Source organism: Calidris pugnax, unplaced genomic scaffold (assembly GCF_001431845.1).
Source record: "Calidris pugnax isolate Ruff unplaced genomic scaffold, ASM143184v1 scaffold17, whole genome shotgun sequence".
Classification (NCBI taxonomy): domain Eukaryota; kingdom Metazoa; phylum Chordata; class Aves; order Charadriiformes; family Scolopacidae; genus Calidris; species Calidris pugnax.
This window is the reverse complement of record NW_015090794.1, coordinates 3,405,285-3,420,783: the sequence shown is the minus strand read 5'-3', so window position 1 is coordinate 3,420,783 and position 15,499 is coordinate 3,405,285. Positions and strand designations below refer to the sequence as shown.

General features: G+C 53.5%; 1 protein-coding gene across 4 annotated transcripts in view; it reads right to left on the bottom strand.

Moving 5' to 3' along the window:
- The window catches only part of MLST8 (MTOR associated protein, LST8 homolog), a 26,283-nt gene extending 11,028 nt beyond the window's left edge, over positions 1–15,255 (bottom strand). Inside the window, exons 1-8 of one of the 4 annotated variants that reach the window (XM_014936592.1) lie at positions 14,925–15,250; positions 14,751–14,799; positions 14,499–14,661; positions 14,321–14,396; positions 12,125–12,277; positions 11,809–11,933; positions 11,216–11,379; positions 10,125–10,795 (exon numbers count right to left, since the gene is read on the bottom strand). In XM_014936592.1, the coding sequence (XP_014792078.1) occupies positions 10,677–10,795; positions 11,216–11,379; positions 11,809–11,933; positions 12,125–12,277; positions 14,321–14,396; positions 14,499–14,661; positions 14,751–14,799; positions 14,925–15,053 (978 nt within the window). In that variant the 5' untranslated portion in view covers positions 15,054–15,250 and the 3' untranslated portion in view covers positions 10,125–10,676. Of the gene's footprint in view, positions 1–10,124; positions 10,796–11,215; positions 11,380–11,808; positions 11,934–12,124; positions 12,278–14,320; positions 14,397–14,454; positions 14,662–14,750; positions 14,803–14,924 lie in introns of those variants that run through there. The other 3 variants (XM_014936591.1, XM_014936590.1, XM_014936589.1) reach the window with 3 other exon arrangements.
- Between the last annotated feature and the right edge of the window lie 244 nt (positions 15,256–15,499).

Sequence of the window (15,499 nt, the reverse complement as noted above, 5' to 3'; positions counted from 1 at the left end):
TTCCAAAGCACTGTGTGGTTTTGTAGCAGCTCGTGTGGATGCCGAGAGTCTTCTCTAATCAATGTTTTCTATTCTCTCCCTAGGGACTGGCTGCCTGGTGAAAGCAGTGGAGACGGCAGCCCAACGCGAGGCGTTCATTGTAGGAAAGCCCAACCGGTACATGTTTGATTGCGTGGTGAGCGAGTTCAACATCGACCCTGCTCGTACCATCATGGTGGGAGATCGGCTGGACACAGACATCCTCATGGGCAATAGCTGCGGCCTCACCACCCTGCTGACGCTCACCGGGGTCACCACGCTGGATGAAGTGAAAGGTCACCAGGAGAGCGACTGTCCTGCCAGGCAGAGCCTGGTTCCCGATTACTATGTCGATAGCATAGCTGACCTTCTCCCCGCTCTGGGGGATTAATATAGCAAAATGCTTGCAGCCTCTGCAGCGCTACCCCGAGGAGGGCCCCTGTTAATCACCTTGTGACAGTAATGTGCTCACTAGGATACCACCCGGAGTTAGCAACCCTTAGCTTTTTAACCTTTCTGTCCTCCCGATATGATTTTGTTTACATCTTGGTCTTTAAATGCACTTTGAAACAAAGAGGGCATTATGGTGTCACCCACGTCTTGTGGGCTTGGGGCTTTTTTTTTAAATTATAAGCAACACATCTATCCAAATGTTTGTGATGCTCGATGTCACGTTGTCCTCTGGACTGAGTTGAGGAAAGTAGAGCTGATTGATCTGAGGAAAATAACCCCATGTCTTGCGGTGTGTCCTCGCCTGGACGGGCTGTGGCTCAGTCTGGTTTATTCAGGGAAAAGACTCTTGGAGTGTGAAGTAACTTAGCGGCTGTGTTTGGAAACGCTTGTGGTGGCTGGCGGAATTACTGCTTGCCCTTAGGCTGATTTTTTTTATTATTATTTTTTTCTTTTCTGGATGGGGTCCTGTTTAGCAGCGCAGCCCACTGCAAGCGTGACATCAGGTGACAGAAGCTGAAATCTGTCTCCTTTATTTGACCATTGCAAATTGCACTTGTGATGCAGATTAGTGTGATTCCACTCACAGAACACAAACGGTGTCTTCTGTGTACTGTATTTGTCCAAGCGTTGGATGTATGTGTAAAGTACATGTACATACAAGAACTACCCCAATCCTAAATATATATCAGAATATATTTAAGATATAAATTTAAGTATAGTATATGATAATATATCTTGTGTCCCAGAAGGGAGGATAGGAGGAATGTACTGCTCACAGTAGGTTTAATTCTCCTAGGCTTTTGCATTTGGTGATGCAGAAAGTCTGTGACCACATAGGACGTCCTTCACTACTGCTGCTTCCCGGAAATAACTGGATTAGTACCCAGTTTGTTCTTGTACTTCCCTCAGCATCAGAACAGCCGCTTGCCTTGGCTTTAGCTGCAGAGTCTGAATTGGCGCTCAGTCCTGGGGGGATGGATGGAGCACACAGTACAGCTTTCCACTGAAACAAGCCTGTGAGCGTACTGGCTCTGTGTGACGGTGGCACGTGCTTCCTTTAAACACCTGAAGTTAATATCTTCCACGCGTGTCTGGCGCGGGGGCCTGGCACCAGTTGCCTGTCTGGAGAGGAGTGCTTGCTTGCTCAGGTGATGATTTCATTTTGACCTTTAGGTGGGTTTGGGTGGTGCACGGCTCAGGCGACGGGGTAGGTTTTTGTGCTGGCTGAATCGAAGGCCACAGTTGAAAGCTTTTGCGTTACAGAATTAGGTGAGAAATTATATATGCAAATAACATGCTTTTATTCAATAGATTCCACTATCGGCAGATAAATTTAAGCACTGGCCTTCCTTCATCTCCCACTGTTCAGCTGAACAGCTCTAGCAGTGTGTCGATGCCATTTCCTTCCACTCGGACACTCGAAATGAGTAGACTTGCCACCTTGTTTGTACAGCAATAACCGTGCAGTTTGTATTGTCTTTTGGAGTTACCAGAATATTAGTTGATTTTGTAAAAGGGTGTTCCTTGGTAACCAGGGACACGGATAATCTCTTCCCTCTTCCTGTCTCCAGCTACAAGGCTTACACAGTCACGGAGAAATGCTTAGAGGTAGAACTTTCACTTTATCTGGGTAACGTGGAAATGGACATTATGGGATTGCTGCAGGTAGGGTCCGAAAATGATGTGTTCTTTGATTCAGTTCCTGTATCTGGTGCTTATAATTTCAGAATATGTCCAGTTAAGTAGTAGATGCCAGGAGAGGCGTTCGGCCTCGTTCAAGCAGCGCGCTGTCCCTGACGAGCACTGGACAAGGGAACCATTACCTCGATTCACAAATGCTGAAATGTACTGAAATGCTGAAATGGTGAAGGTGTCAAATCGTGCTTCTAAACTCTGTATCAACTTCCAAACGGTTTTTAAGCCTCTACTTGAATCCACATTAAACTTAGAAACCTGCTTTCCTCTGGCGTTGTCTTATTTTGTAGTCTATTCTCTATGAGCTCTGGTGCAGCTGCATTGTGTCGGTATCCTGGGAATTAGGGATGCAGTTTGTGTGTATCATCTTTACTCCTTATGTGCAGTATCAGGGAAAGAAATCCAAGCTCTGGAGTGTATTTCTTTGCTTCAGGCACCAGAGCTGTGCAGGGCTCTTAGCGTGGACTGGGGTTTGCTCCTTTGAGTGAGAGCACAGCACAGAGCAGAACACTTTGCCCTTTGCAATAATCCTTTCAAAAACAGTTTATAGAGGGTTTTGCTTTGTTCCTGAGCCTTAAATTCAGCAGGGCATAAATTTCTTAAAGAAGGGAAGCGTCTGCTGTGTGGCTGTTAAAATCTCTGTGGGGAGGACACCCCGTCTGTGTGTGGCAGTGAATTTTTCAACTCTCTCGTGCTAATCCCTGCTGCAGGAGCGCTGCCTGCTCTCTGTAACACCGGTTTGCACGAGCGGGATGGGGGGTTTTGACTCTTCTGACACCACTTTTGTTCTCATTGGAGCTGCAGTGCGGGACGCCGCTGCCTTGCGGTCTCTGTTTTGCTGCTTCAGAGCAGTGCCCGTGACGGCTGGCTGGCTCTCGCTGCCCACCTGACCTTCAGGTGTGTATTTGTCCAGAGTTTTGAGATCACGTCCCACAGAAGCAGCATGCTGGAACGAGATGGCGATTTTCTACTGAAATAGCTTGTTTTACACTTCACAGAAGGAAAAGGGGTGAGTGGGGAGAGGGGTTCCTAGTGCTTTGATGATGAGAAACTCCAGGATGAGCCACCCTCTCGGCTGAGTTTGATCAGTCCCAGGCCCCATTTGATAGGAAAATGTCTGAAAGCTGTGTTTTCGTAACATGAAGGAATTCTGCTGAGCTTTTCCTCGCCTCCATTCCGTCGGTTACGTCTGGCCAGCAGATCTCAAAACGACAAGGCTCTCCCGGGGGCTCCTGGGTGGCTCAGGAAAACCATGGTCTGGCGACCTGGGATCTGTGTTCCCCATGGGGTGTTTCTCATCACAGGATGTGGGTGTGAGCACGAGTGCAGCTCAGGTTGTGGCGATGACTTTGGCGATGCTTTTCCTTGGCGTGTGGACCCAGCGAGGTCTTTAGGTGGAACACGAGCACATCTGTGCAGCCAAGGCTTGCAGGGCAGCAGCCTGCGGGATAAACAGTTGGCTTCAGCCCACGGAGCTCCGGCAGCACAAAGCTCATGTTGAAATGTAGAAATAAGTGATGACAAGGGCAGGCTGCCACTTTTCTCTATTCATTGTATCTCTTAACGAGACTTACCCGGCCCTGCCAGCAGGGAGGGCTGACACAAGGCCCCTGATTGTCCTCCACCTGCAAGGTGAGCAGGAAGAGGGGTTCTGTGCACTGACAGCATCGCTCGACAGCCCTGGGCTTTACCCCCCTCTTCCCTTCTCCTCTCTCCAGGTGGCAGCTCTAAGGTTTCACCCTCCTGTAGGTCTGGGTTGAGGAGCTCCTGGCTGGGCAGCCCGTTGGCTGCCAGGGACACCTATTTACGTTTGGCAGGTGCACACTTAGGTTTCCCAGGCGCGCCTGGCTCTGGGGATCATGCACAGCCCGTGTGTCGTCGGGCGGCAGAGCTGCAGGAACGAGCTCCTCGCCTGAAGCGGAGGATGGAGGGTAGGAACAGCACCGGCGATGCTGTCCCTGCAGTGAGTATCCCCAGTGTCCCCCCACAGTTCCCACTCTCTGCTTGCTTGATTCCTCTTTTGAAGGGGCTGAGCTCCTGCCATTCCTGTAGATCCTGGTGAGATGTTGCCCATCCCCAACTTCAACCCCTCACAGCTCAGCTCCTTGTACGGCAGCTGACTCCATCAGCTGGATTTTCTTGTAAATGCCCAGACTCTACACGGCATAACCCGATTGTGTCACAGGGCAGGGCAGCGTGGTCAGGTTGGAGATGCCAAAGAGCCACTCGGGATGCCTGAGCACACGTGGACTGCAGCCTGTCGAGGCACAGGAGTCGCTGGATTTCTTTATTTGCACCTTTCCCACCCCAGGGAATTTCGTTAGCTATTGAAAACCTGCCCGTTGCTGTAGGGCTGGGGCTCTATTGCATTTGAATTGATAAGATTTCGGCTAAGCACAGTTTTAACTTTGTTAAGACTCATTGTTTTTTCTAGTGAAATATATCTGGAAGTTGTGTGTCGCCGAAAAAGATCAGTAACTGACCCAGAGGCTTGAAGAGCCTGTTCCTTGTGCAGCTGCAGCAAATCCAACCCTGGGCATTTATTGAATTATTCTGTGTGCTTCAGAAGATTGAGAAACAGATTATGTTTTTTTTAAGTGTGGTTGAATCTCTGCTATTGAAAGCGCATTCCTTCTGTTTTGTAAAAAATGTTTTTCTATGTGCCATTAAGTTAAATTGAATAGTTTCAATAGAAGAATTAAAGTGAATTTTAATCGAGCCACTGGAAGTGTTGCATGACTGCCAAGCTCTTTTGCTTCAAGTAACAGCGTGGTCTGCATGGAGAACAACTTATCAAGAAAATAAAATACAACCAAACACATTGGAGGGGCAAGGAAACAGGATCACTCCGCTCAGAGCCTGTTTCAAATGCTGATGGTTCTCTTGGGGATTCCTGCTATAAACCAAAATAATTTGATTTGCTGCTGAAGCACAGCAGCAGCCCCTGTTTGCAGAAATCCTCCTGCTCCAGCCCTTCCCCGGCGGGTGTGCGGTGCTCGCCTGCTGCCCGGGCAGCAGGAGGAGAGTGCTCGGCTGCGGGAGTGCTGGGTACGGGGCTGTCGGGTCTGAAACCCCATCGCTGTGGGGTAAAAGTGACATTATTCTGGGGCTGCTGCAATGGTCTGGCAATTCTGCGTCCCAACCCTGGCACAGTGATTTGTCATGAGGGGAAAGTGGGTTTTATGGTGAATAATCAGCAGAAGGGTTAAATTTAACTCCTGTTCTTTCCTTCTTTTGCCTTGGTTCCCAGGACAGGAGGGCGGCAGTGCACCCCACAGCTCCATCCAGGACCTTCTGGATCATCTTGTCCGTTGCCTTGTTTTTTGCAATTGTTGGCATCAGCGTTGTTGGGGTCCTCAGCTTCTCCCCCAGCTCTGCCGAGGTAAGGGATCCCGATCCAGGCAGGAAAACTCCTACCCACAGCCCTGATTTGTGCCGGGAGGAGGGAAGGGGCTGAGATCAGGGCTGGGTTTGGCCGGTTTCCCCCCCGTTGCAGGCAGAAGGGCAGGAAGGTGCCGGCAGCACTGCAGGCAGCGAGTGGAGCCATGGCTGTCTCACCCCTGCAACGTGCCTGCCAGAAACCCATGCTCAAATTAAAGGAACTTCAGCACACAGTTTGTAAATATAGCCGCAAGCAGGGATTTTGCTAAGCAGGCACGTTCCGACGTGTGGCTGTGGCCTCCGAGAGGAGGGGGGAGCGTGTCTGCTGCTAACGAGCTGTCCTGACAGGGGAGGCAGATCCCAGCCTCCCCCCGTGGGTGGCTGTGGCAGAGGCTGCTGAGTCCCCTGTCCTGTCCTCCAGCAACACCCAGGCAGGGTGGGTGCCATCAGGGTGAGGGGCACCAGCACCTCTCCCCAAGCCCTGTGTGATGGAGAGAGATCTGCTTCCCAGACCTGCCCTCCTCCCTTGGGTCAGAGCCTGCTTTTCTCTGTTGCTGAATAATTCAGAGAAGCAAGAAGGACCAGTGAAGGGGCTGGGTGGGGATGTCAGTGGGGAGATGCTGCGCACAAGCGCTGGACAGATGATGGATGCTGCTGCCTTCTCTCTCTTTGTGCCCAGGCTGGCTCACAGCTCGTCCGGCTCGCGCTCCAGGGCCAGCAGGACCCGCTGAGGAACCAGACAGCCTTGGTGGACAAGTCCAGGAGCACCATCACCTACTACATAACCTCGCAGAGTAACCACACTGCCGTGGTGCTGTACGACAGCAGGAACGTAAGTGTGTAGGGATAATTACCTGCCTCACTAGTGGGAATGTGTGTGCTGCTGAGGGAAGAGCTGCTGGGGTGGGAGCAGGAAGTGTAGACCAGGAAAAACATCAACCAGCTGTTTAGTGCCTTTCTCTGCACCTTTAGTTAGGAAAGATAATGCCGGGCAAGAGGAAGGTCCATTTTTTTGGCTCTAAAGACAGCTTTGCGTGTCGCTGCCTGCAGTAACAGGGCATGATCTGTCTTGCAGGGCTACGTGTGCTACAAGCCGGTGGAGCAGCACGCGTGCCCTGTCCTCCAGCAACACCCAGGCAGGGTGGGTGCCATCAGGGTGAGGGGCACCAGCACCTCTCCCCAAGCCCTGTGTGATGGAGAGAGATCTGCTTCCCAGACCTGCCCTCCTCCCTTGGGTCAGAGCCTGCTTTTCTCTGTTGCTGAATAATTCAGAGAAGCAAGAAGGACCAGTGAAGGGGCTGGGTGGGGATGTCAGTGGGGAGATGCTGCGCACAAGCGCTGGACAGATGATGGATGCTGCTGCCTTCTCTCTCTTTGTGCCCAGGCTGGCTCACAGCTCGTCCGGCTCGCGCTCCAGGGCCAGCAGGACCCGCTGAGGAACCAGACAGCCTTGGTGGACAAGTCCAGGAGCACCATCACCTACTACATAACCTCGCAGAGTAACCACACCGCCGTGGTGCTGTACGACAGCAGGAACGTAAGTGTGTAGGGATAATTACCTGCCTCACTAGTGGGAATGTGTGTGCTGCTGAGGGAAGAGCTGCTGGGGTGGGAGCAGGAAGTGTAGACCAGGAAAAACATCAACCAGCTGTTTAGTGCCTTTCTCTGCACCTTTAGTTAGGAAAGATAATGCCGGGCAAGAGGAAGGTCCATTTTTTTGGCTCTAAAGACAGCTTTGCGTGTCGCTGCCTGCAGTAACAGGGCATGATCTGTCTTGCAGGGCTACGTGTGCTACAAGCCGGTGGAGCAGCACGCGTGCTACCTGAGGAGGATGGACGCCTGGGACCTCCAGACCCTGCAGACATCTCTCAACACGTCTGAGCAAACAGTGAGTGGCCGCTGGGAGTGTTCTCTGGGGTGGCTGAACAGACTGGGGTGATGAATTGGGCTTTGTATGGAGTCACAGCTTGCTGAAGGCCCTTTCCTTCATGGGTTTGTGTTCACAGTGGCGACTCTGCCACATCAGTATCCCAAGTGTAGCTAAAGGAGGGCAGGGGCTCTCCCAGCCAGACGGTAGCAGTGGCAGCCCCCTGTTTTGTGGGAGTCTTCTTGGGGAAGGGCTGGGTTGGTGTTCTGTGGAGGAGGAGAGCTCTGCCTTGCAGTGCTGGGCTCACAACGTGCGAGCTCAGAGCAGCAACTCCCAGTTTTACCGATACCTTATCTTCTGAGAAACAGCAGAGTGATGGGCTGGGGAAGGGGGATATGTCCCACAGAGGTGAATAGCAGGGCTCTCACAGGACCCGCTCCCACTGGATTCTGTTACATGCTCAAAATTCCGGGGAACAAAAAAACAAAGGGGGTTTGTTAGCAATTCACAGGGGGAAAAGTTGGAGTAAACCATGTATACGGACCCTCCGAACAAAATGTTAATGGATGCATGGGCAGGGGGCAGATTCTGTTTCAAGAAGACAGAAAGCCCCATTTTTTTGTGCCCCTACCATCTGCTCTCCGTTTCCTTGGGGCTCCTGAGGGCTCCTTGTCCCTCGCCTGTCACTGCCACTCAGCTGGAAAGCGATGGGCAGCGTTTAACCAAGAGGAGTGTAGGAACACAGCACCCATCAGAGCAGGCTACCAAATGGGGTGTGAGGAGAAGAAAGCACTTGCCCTGCTCTGAGGCCCAATAATGGAAGTAAAAGAGGTGGTGGTGCCACGGCAGCCAGTAGCCCAGTTGGCCATTGAATGGGACCTGGCATTGAGAAGCCTCAGCTCAGCCTTGTCCTGCCCGAGCCACCACGGGGCTGAAGGATGCTGATTTGCATCACACCCGGTTGCTGGACGCTCTGCCACTGTGTGTGGAAAAGGGACACAGGGCTGCTGTGGGTCACCACGGCTCTGATGCAGCCAAAGCCTGGGGATGGTGATGGTACTGCACACACACAGATGGGTCAAGACCCATGCCAGCGGGCTGTGGCTGTTGACACCTGGCACAATGGGGTGTTTTAGCTCCAGCCCTGGGGACAAAGTAGCCCAGGGAGGGGTCTGGAAGGAACTGCATCCCCTGCTTCCAAAGTGGGCTGTCCATGCTCCAGCCTTGCCCCTGGGAAGCTGCTCTGGTCAAAGCGAACATCCCAGCAGCCTGGTGGGACAGAGCAGCCACGAGGAGAAACCTGCCTTTGCTGCCAGGGTGCAGACTGCTCCTTGGGTACCCTGAGAGCGAGAGCAGGTCTGTGGGGCCAGAGGGCAGTGCCAGGAGGGGCTAAGTGCCTCGGGAGGAATTAACAGGGATGTTTCTTTCAGACCGATCAGCTGCTACGTCAGAATAACCAGACCAAGTACTACCGGGAGTTCCTGGGCATTCTGGCGGGGGAAAAAGTGGACCCCAAAAGCCTGGGGGAGGCTGTCCAAGCCCTGTGCGAGCAGACATCCATCTTCTGGGTCAGGAGAGGGCAGGGTAAGTAGCACGTGTCCCTTTGCAGAAGAGGGAAGCACGATTGTTTCTAGTACATCTAAGAGGAGCAGGCTCTGCTGTGCAAAAGCTGATGCCCGCCCTGGGATGGGCTGCCAAGGCCCGGGACAGGTGACCTCCAGTTCAAAATCAAACCATTGTTCAGCGATTGCCCAGCACTGGCTTGAACCCACAACCTGCTGGGAAAGGCTCCGCACCCCTTCCCCGGGCAGCACACCCCGATTGCACAGCACACCTCCACAGAGCAGCCCCCTGCCATGCTGCTGGCTTAATATTTGTCACCTTCATCTTCTGCAAAAGCAGCCTGCCGAGCTCTGGTTCTGTTCTGTCTCACTCCAGCCTTAATGAGAAAGGTCATTCCCCGAGGCTTTCCATTTGTTTGGCTCCCCAGGGACTCGTAGCTGCAGGGACTGCAAAGCATTCCTCTCATCCTGCTTCTTTCCTTGCAAAGCATTCCTCTCATCCTGCTTCTGTCCTTGCTCGTTTGGCAGGTCCGGGGAAGCAGCGGCTCATCTACCTTTGCATTGACATCTGTTTTCCCAGCAACATTTGTGTGTCAATCTGCTTCTATTACCTCCCTGAGTAAGTCCGGCAGCTGCGGATGCCCTCTCGCTGCCCTACATACTTGAACTGGATTCCTGAAAAGCCTCTGATTTCAACAAGGAAGGTAACATCTACAATACCCCTCCTCCCCCCCAACTTGCAAAGCATTCCTCTCATCCTGCTTCTGTCCTTGCTCGTTTGGCAGGTCCGGGGAAGCAGCGGCTCATCTACCTTTGCATTGACATCTGTTTTCCCAGCAACATTTGTGTGTCAATCTGCTTCTATTACCTCCCTGAGTAAGTCCGGCAGCTGCGGATGCCCTCTCGCTGCCCTACATACTTGAACTGGATTCCTGAAAAGCCTCTGATTTCAACAAGGAAGGTAACATCTACAATATCCCTCCTCCCCCCCCAAAAAAAAGCTTCCTGCTGATTTCATGCTGCGGTTCAGGAGAGTTTAGAAAGAAATAACAGGACTCTGTTCAGCACTGTCAGTATAGACACTTTATTTGAAGCTGTGCTCCAGGGCTGCATCTTGTTCGTAGGTATTAGGAGATCCAGGCCTAGAGGAATCACGTGGAGTAGCTAGTGTTTCACAGCTACACACCCTGTCCAACACAAGGTTGTTAAATTTGTTGGGGGTGGTTGGCTTTGTAAGACTCCAGCTCTCCAAGTCAGTCTGTGAAATACACTTTGAATAAAGGGATTGCAAAACAAGAAAACAGCTGCCTTTCCTCTCTTTGCTCAGCCAATTCCATCGTTTAGAAAGGCTGATTTCTTTATTTTTCCACTTTGGGGTACAAGAAAACCACAAAGCTGTCAGCAGCTGATGCCACAGGGATTCCTCCACCTGAACTATACCCAGTTCCCCTCAGTGGGATTGTGCCTCCCTCTCCCCTTCCCTTTTGTCCAAGTGGCCTCCCTGAGAGGCCACACGTGTTTCGGTGATGATCTGCTTGGAGCTGAAGCCTGGTCTCACCCCAAGCAGACACGGCTGCTTCTGCCAGAGAACAAGCCCTCTCCATCAGAGGAGGGATCGTTACAAGGGCTCCAGAGAAGGTCCTTGCCCTTGTAAGACAAGGGAAAACAAGCAGAGGTCCTTTCCTTCCCACACACAACCATTATCCCAACACGCTGTCATTGAAAGCAAGGCAGACAACTGCTTTCTGGTGGCCACTGTATTCCCTCTTGATCTCTCCTGTCTCCACACACCAAAGTCTGGCCAAATTATCAGAGGAGGCTGAAACAGAAAGGGAAGAGAGGAGTGAGATGTATTGCATTACCCTTTAAACTTTTATTATTATAAGAAAGACTTCCCTCTTGCTTCACTCAACACCGTTATTAGGGCTGTTGATGACAGGTAAGGGAGCTGAGCAGAGCAAGAAGCTTAGTGCATTTCTGCATTACCTGAGGTTTTAATTATTTTGAAGAGAAGTTACTGTAGAAATTACAGCACGTATGTTTTGAAAGGACTTTCGTGCTGTGTACTGCAGGCAGGTGAAATAAACTGCACACAGGAGATGATCTCCCCAGTTTAAAGAGATGCCCTATTGGCAGTGTCCCAGATAGAGAAACCACCAAGTCCAGGCCTGCTGCTGGGGGCCTGGTGTAGCCCAGAGCCAAGCGGTGGGGCAGGGGCAGGAGAGCAGCAGTGCCTCACCTGTGACGATGTACTGGGAGTCCCCGGAGAACGCGCAGTCCCACATCCAGCCCCGGGATGTTTCCCCTGGGTTATTGCTCTTAATGCTCAGCTCTGTCATCAGAGAGAAGTTTGAAGTCCTCCAGATCTTACACGTCTGATCTGCAGAACATGTAGCCAAAAGCCTGCAAGGAAGAGAACTGAATAAGGTTGTGAGGGCAACGCCGTTAGTCCCGCTGTAGGCCTAAGGGCCTCTCATTAATGAGGGCCTGGAACAGTAATCAACTGGAAACTTGCGTTCGTTGTAATCAGATTTCTTTACACCTGTATCATCTGCCCTATGAGATTCAGGCCAAATGGACTCTGTGAAGGAGTTCACCAAGTTCACAACTTTGCTCCACAAGATCAACAATTCTATTTAAGAACAGCTTGTGGCTGCAAAGCTCGCTGACAGAGCTCAAAGCTGGGATGCCACCGACAGCAACCCAGTGCCAGCGTCCCCTGTCCCCCTCCTTCCTGGGCAACCTGCATAGAACCAGCATCAGCCAACAGCTGGAGATCCAGCTGGTCTCCACCAGCCCAGAAAGGCAGGTGAGGGGCTGGCACACACTCACGTGGAGTCGGGGCTGAACTTGCACTGAAGGGCGTAGCGGTTGTGTGCTGGGATCTTGGTCTTGGGGATCAGCTGGGTCACCTCCTCTCCAATGCCACCCGTCAGGTTCCACACGTAGCAATTTCCCTGCGACGAGATGGAGGGATCTATGGCCGGGCTGGTGGTCACCCACCCAAAAGCAGCCCGGATTGTCTATGTCTGACCACAGCAAAGCTGTGGGTGAAGCTGGTAGGTGCAAACAGCCTGTGGAAGGCACAGCCCAGCAGCTGCCAGAGCAGTGTAAATCCCATCCCACGTTTGAGGCCTTAGGAGCTCACCGAGCTGTTGACAGCTGCCATGTAACTGGCATCGGGGTCAATGTGAACCGAATTCACCGAGACTTCGGGCTCTGGAATCAGCTGCTCGTTGTGGTCTGTCTTCAGGTCCCAGATGTGAATGGCACCACTCTGATCACCCACAATTAGCTCCGCCTGCAAGAAAACAGCAGCCTCATCTCTCTGGGGAGAACCCCGTGAGCAGCAGCCCCAAGCCAATGCCCAGACCGTGCCCGTGTAGCACCACATGGAGTCCTGCTCTGGTTTTAAGTATCAGCGTCCTGTTCTGCCTAATTATTCCCCAGCACAGGGCTGTTTCAGAGCTCCAGCAGCCTGCTGACCGCTCCTGTATGCTGAGAGCAAGCAGAGTACTAATCTCACGTTACTCTCCGCAAAAAGGCTGTTTACCTTTACAGAAGTGTTTGCTAATTTTATAAACCCCAGAGCAGACAGCAGCCGCCTGATTTCCAGAACCCGCTGCACAGCTCCAAACAACCTCCAGAGAAGCCAAATTATTTTCAGCACGTCTGAGACGCCGGCATTAAAAGGCAAGTTGGCCAGTGAACAACTGAAGCACTCAAGACTGTACAGATACCTGAAAAACACAAGCCTAAATGGGTTTTTCTCTCTCTCCCCCCTTCTCAGGGGAAGGACAAAAGCCAGCTGAAGGGCAGGAGTTCTGGCTCCGATCCTCTGCTCAGAGCAGAAGATAATGCTGGCGGCTCTCCACTAAAACCAGGGCTTTTATCGACAGTCTTGTGCTGTCCATATTTTTAGCAGAATCCCTAGAGGAGATCAGGTCATCGGGCGCAGCTAATCCTGTACCTGTGATCAAAGGCTCGCTTCCGAGGAAGACAGTCATCGCTCGATACGTTTAGCTGACTGCACAGTGCAGCAGCATCTTCTGGATGCCTCCTTGGCCCCCTCTTAGCAGGTGTAAGTGCAGTTGCTAAAGCCATCATGGCTTTACCCAGGCCAGGAGAAATCTCTTGGATAATTGGATCAGCATCTCTGCAGCAGGGGCTTGCTGTGGGATGAAGCTATCTGAATAAATACTGCCACCTTTGGACTCATTTACTGCGTTCTGCTCACAAACTAACACTTCTCCTGTAACTCAGCAGCGTCTCGGTTAGTGCTTACGTCACACCTAAGATGTACATACGACGGTATTTGTTTTAACGTAATTCATTTTCACGGCACCAGCACTAGAAGAGCATCAGCAGCCTTTGGGCAAAGCCTGGTTCAAAAATTGATCTCAAATCCGATGTGAAATGCTGGACTTGCAAAATTAAACCTTGCAAAATCAAATGCACAAAGAAACATTTCTATTACTCAGCTTTTTAAAAGGTTTGTGCTGCCACGTCTGCAACCAAACCCTGCAGCACTGGGAATACAGCCCGGACCAGACGGGTTATTAACTCTGCCATGATACCTATTGATTTTCACTGCCGGCCCCTCTAATGCACCGTGCTCCCTTTCAGCCTCATCTCCCCAGCCCCAGCCATCCCTCTGTTTATCGACAGCTCCTAAACCAAATGGTGAATCTCGACCAAATCTGACTGAAGTCCTAAAGACAACGGGAGCCACGGGCCCCAAGATGCTTTTTCTTGGCAGCGGTGCCACCCTCAAGCTTCCCAGCCCGCCCCGTGCCACCAATTCCACTCCCATCACATCCCCTTGGTTATGTTCTTGGGACAGAGATGGCCTCAAAGGAGTGTCCCCTCCTACGGGAAGACAGGCTCACAACCACTAGATAATTAGCACAAACACATCGGCTGGCAAATAAGCTCAAATTGGACGCCTGCCGCGGGCACAACGTGAGCCTGCGGTACCTGCTCGCTCCCGGCACCGCTGCTCGGGGAGGTTGTCTCCACTGCACAGAGCAGCGTCGGTGCCTGTCGTGGCAGCTCCTGTGACACGTGGGCTGCCTTCCCACACACGTTCAAAGCTCCTGGTGGCAGCAGCTTAGCGAGGGAGCAGGCAAACGGGCAGCCTGGGTGTGGAAAGCTGGCCACTGCTTGTCCACCAATGCCACCCAGAGCTCGCGGGTCTGTGCCACCAAGAAGGCCACCCTTCCCTGCCAGCCCTCAGATTTTTTCGCTGCGTCCGCCCGTATAAAACTCCGCAGCCCCTCAGGTTTACCTGGAGGAGCCACGAGAAAAGCAGGAGCTGGGAAATGACAGAGGAGCCGGTGCTCACCTGGTTGGGGTGCAGGCAGACACAGTTAATGGGAGCGTTCACCTGGAAAATCCGCTGGCACTGGAGGTTACGAGACCTGCAGCGGAAGGGGGAGAAAGGAGAGCGTTTTAAGAGCGTGCAAGTGGCTCCACCACCTCTGGAGTGCTGCTGGAGGGGGGACACCCCGGCCTCTGCCCACCTCAGGTCCCAGATCCTGGCCATGCAGTCCTCCCCGCCCGTGTACATCCACCGCCCGTCCTCGTGGAAGCCCACCGAGGTGATGTTCTTGCTCACGCCGTCGTAGTTAATGACGGGGTTGGGGTTGTTGGAGTTGAGGTCGTACATGCGGATGTGCTGGTAGCCTGCGGACACCACCGGGGTGGGGGGGTGACCACCATCCCCCCCGTGCCCAGTGCCCGGGGGCTGCAGGGGGGGGTGGTGTGGGGCTCACCTGCGGCTGCGATCATGCTCCGGTCTGGCGTGATCTCCAGCGCGTTGACCTGCTGCGGGAGCCCGTTAAGGTCGGTAAGAAGAAGCAGAAGCCGGGACCCGACAGGGGTGACACCGAGGTAACGGTGCCGGTGTGGGGGGGTGGACGGCCCTGCCAGGCCCCGGTGAAGGATACAGAGTCCTGGTGCTGGACGGTGCGGGTGCAGATGCCGCTGTGCGCCTGCCAGAACCGCACCGTGTGGTCGTAGCCGGCCGTAGCCAGGATAACGGGGTCGCTGCCCACCGTGCCCTGAGCGGCGTTCATGCTGCCGCCACCGGGGGCCCGTTCAGCGTCCCCACACACACACACACCCCCCCTCCCCCCCGCCGCCGCCGCCTCCCGGTCCCGGCCCAGGGACCACCCTGCCCACGCTCAGCCCGGTGTCACTCTGTGCCACGGGAGAGCCCGGAGACCGCTCTCCCCCCACCCCGCTCTCTCCCGGTACCGGCAGCAGCGGCCGGCGCAGGGGGCACGGCTCACTCTGCGCATGCGCCGGGCGGCCCGAGGGGGGCGCTGCTGAGTGCGCATGCGCGCGGCCTCTCCGGGCGTCTTCCGCCAGGGGGCGCATGCGCAAGAGCGCGGCGGTGGGCGATACCAACGCGCTGGGGAGGGGGGTGTGAGGCGAGACCACTGGGCACGTGGTGGGGGGATAACAGTTCCAGCCGCGCCGCCAGGGGGCGCAGCGCCGGGGGCGGGTGTGCAGCGCCGAG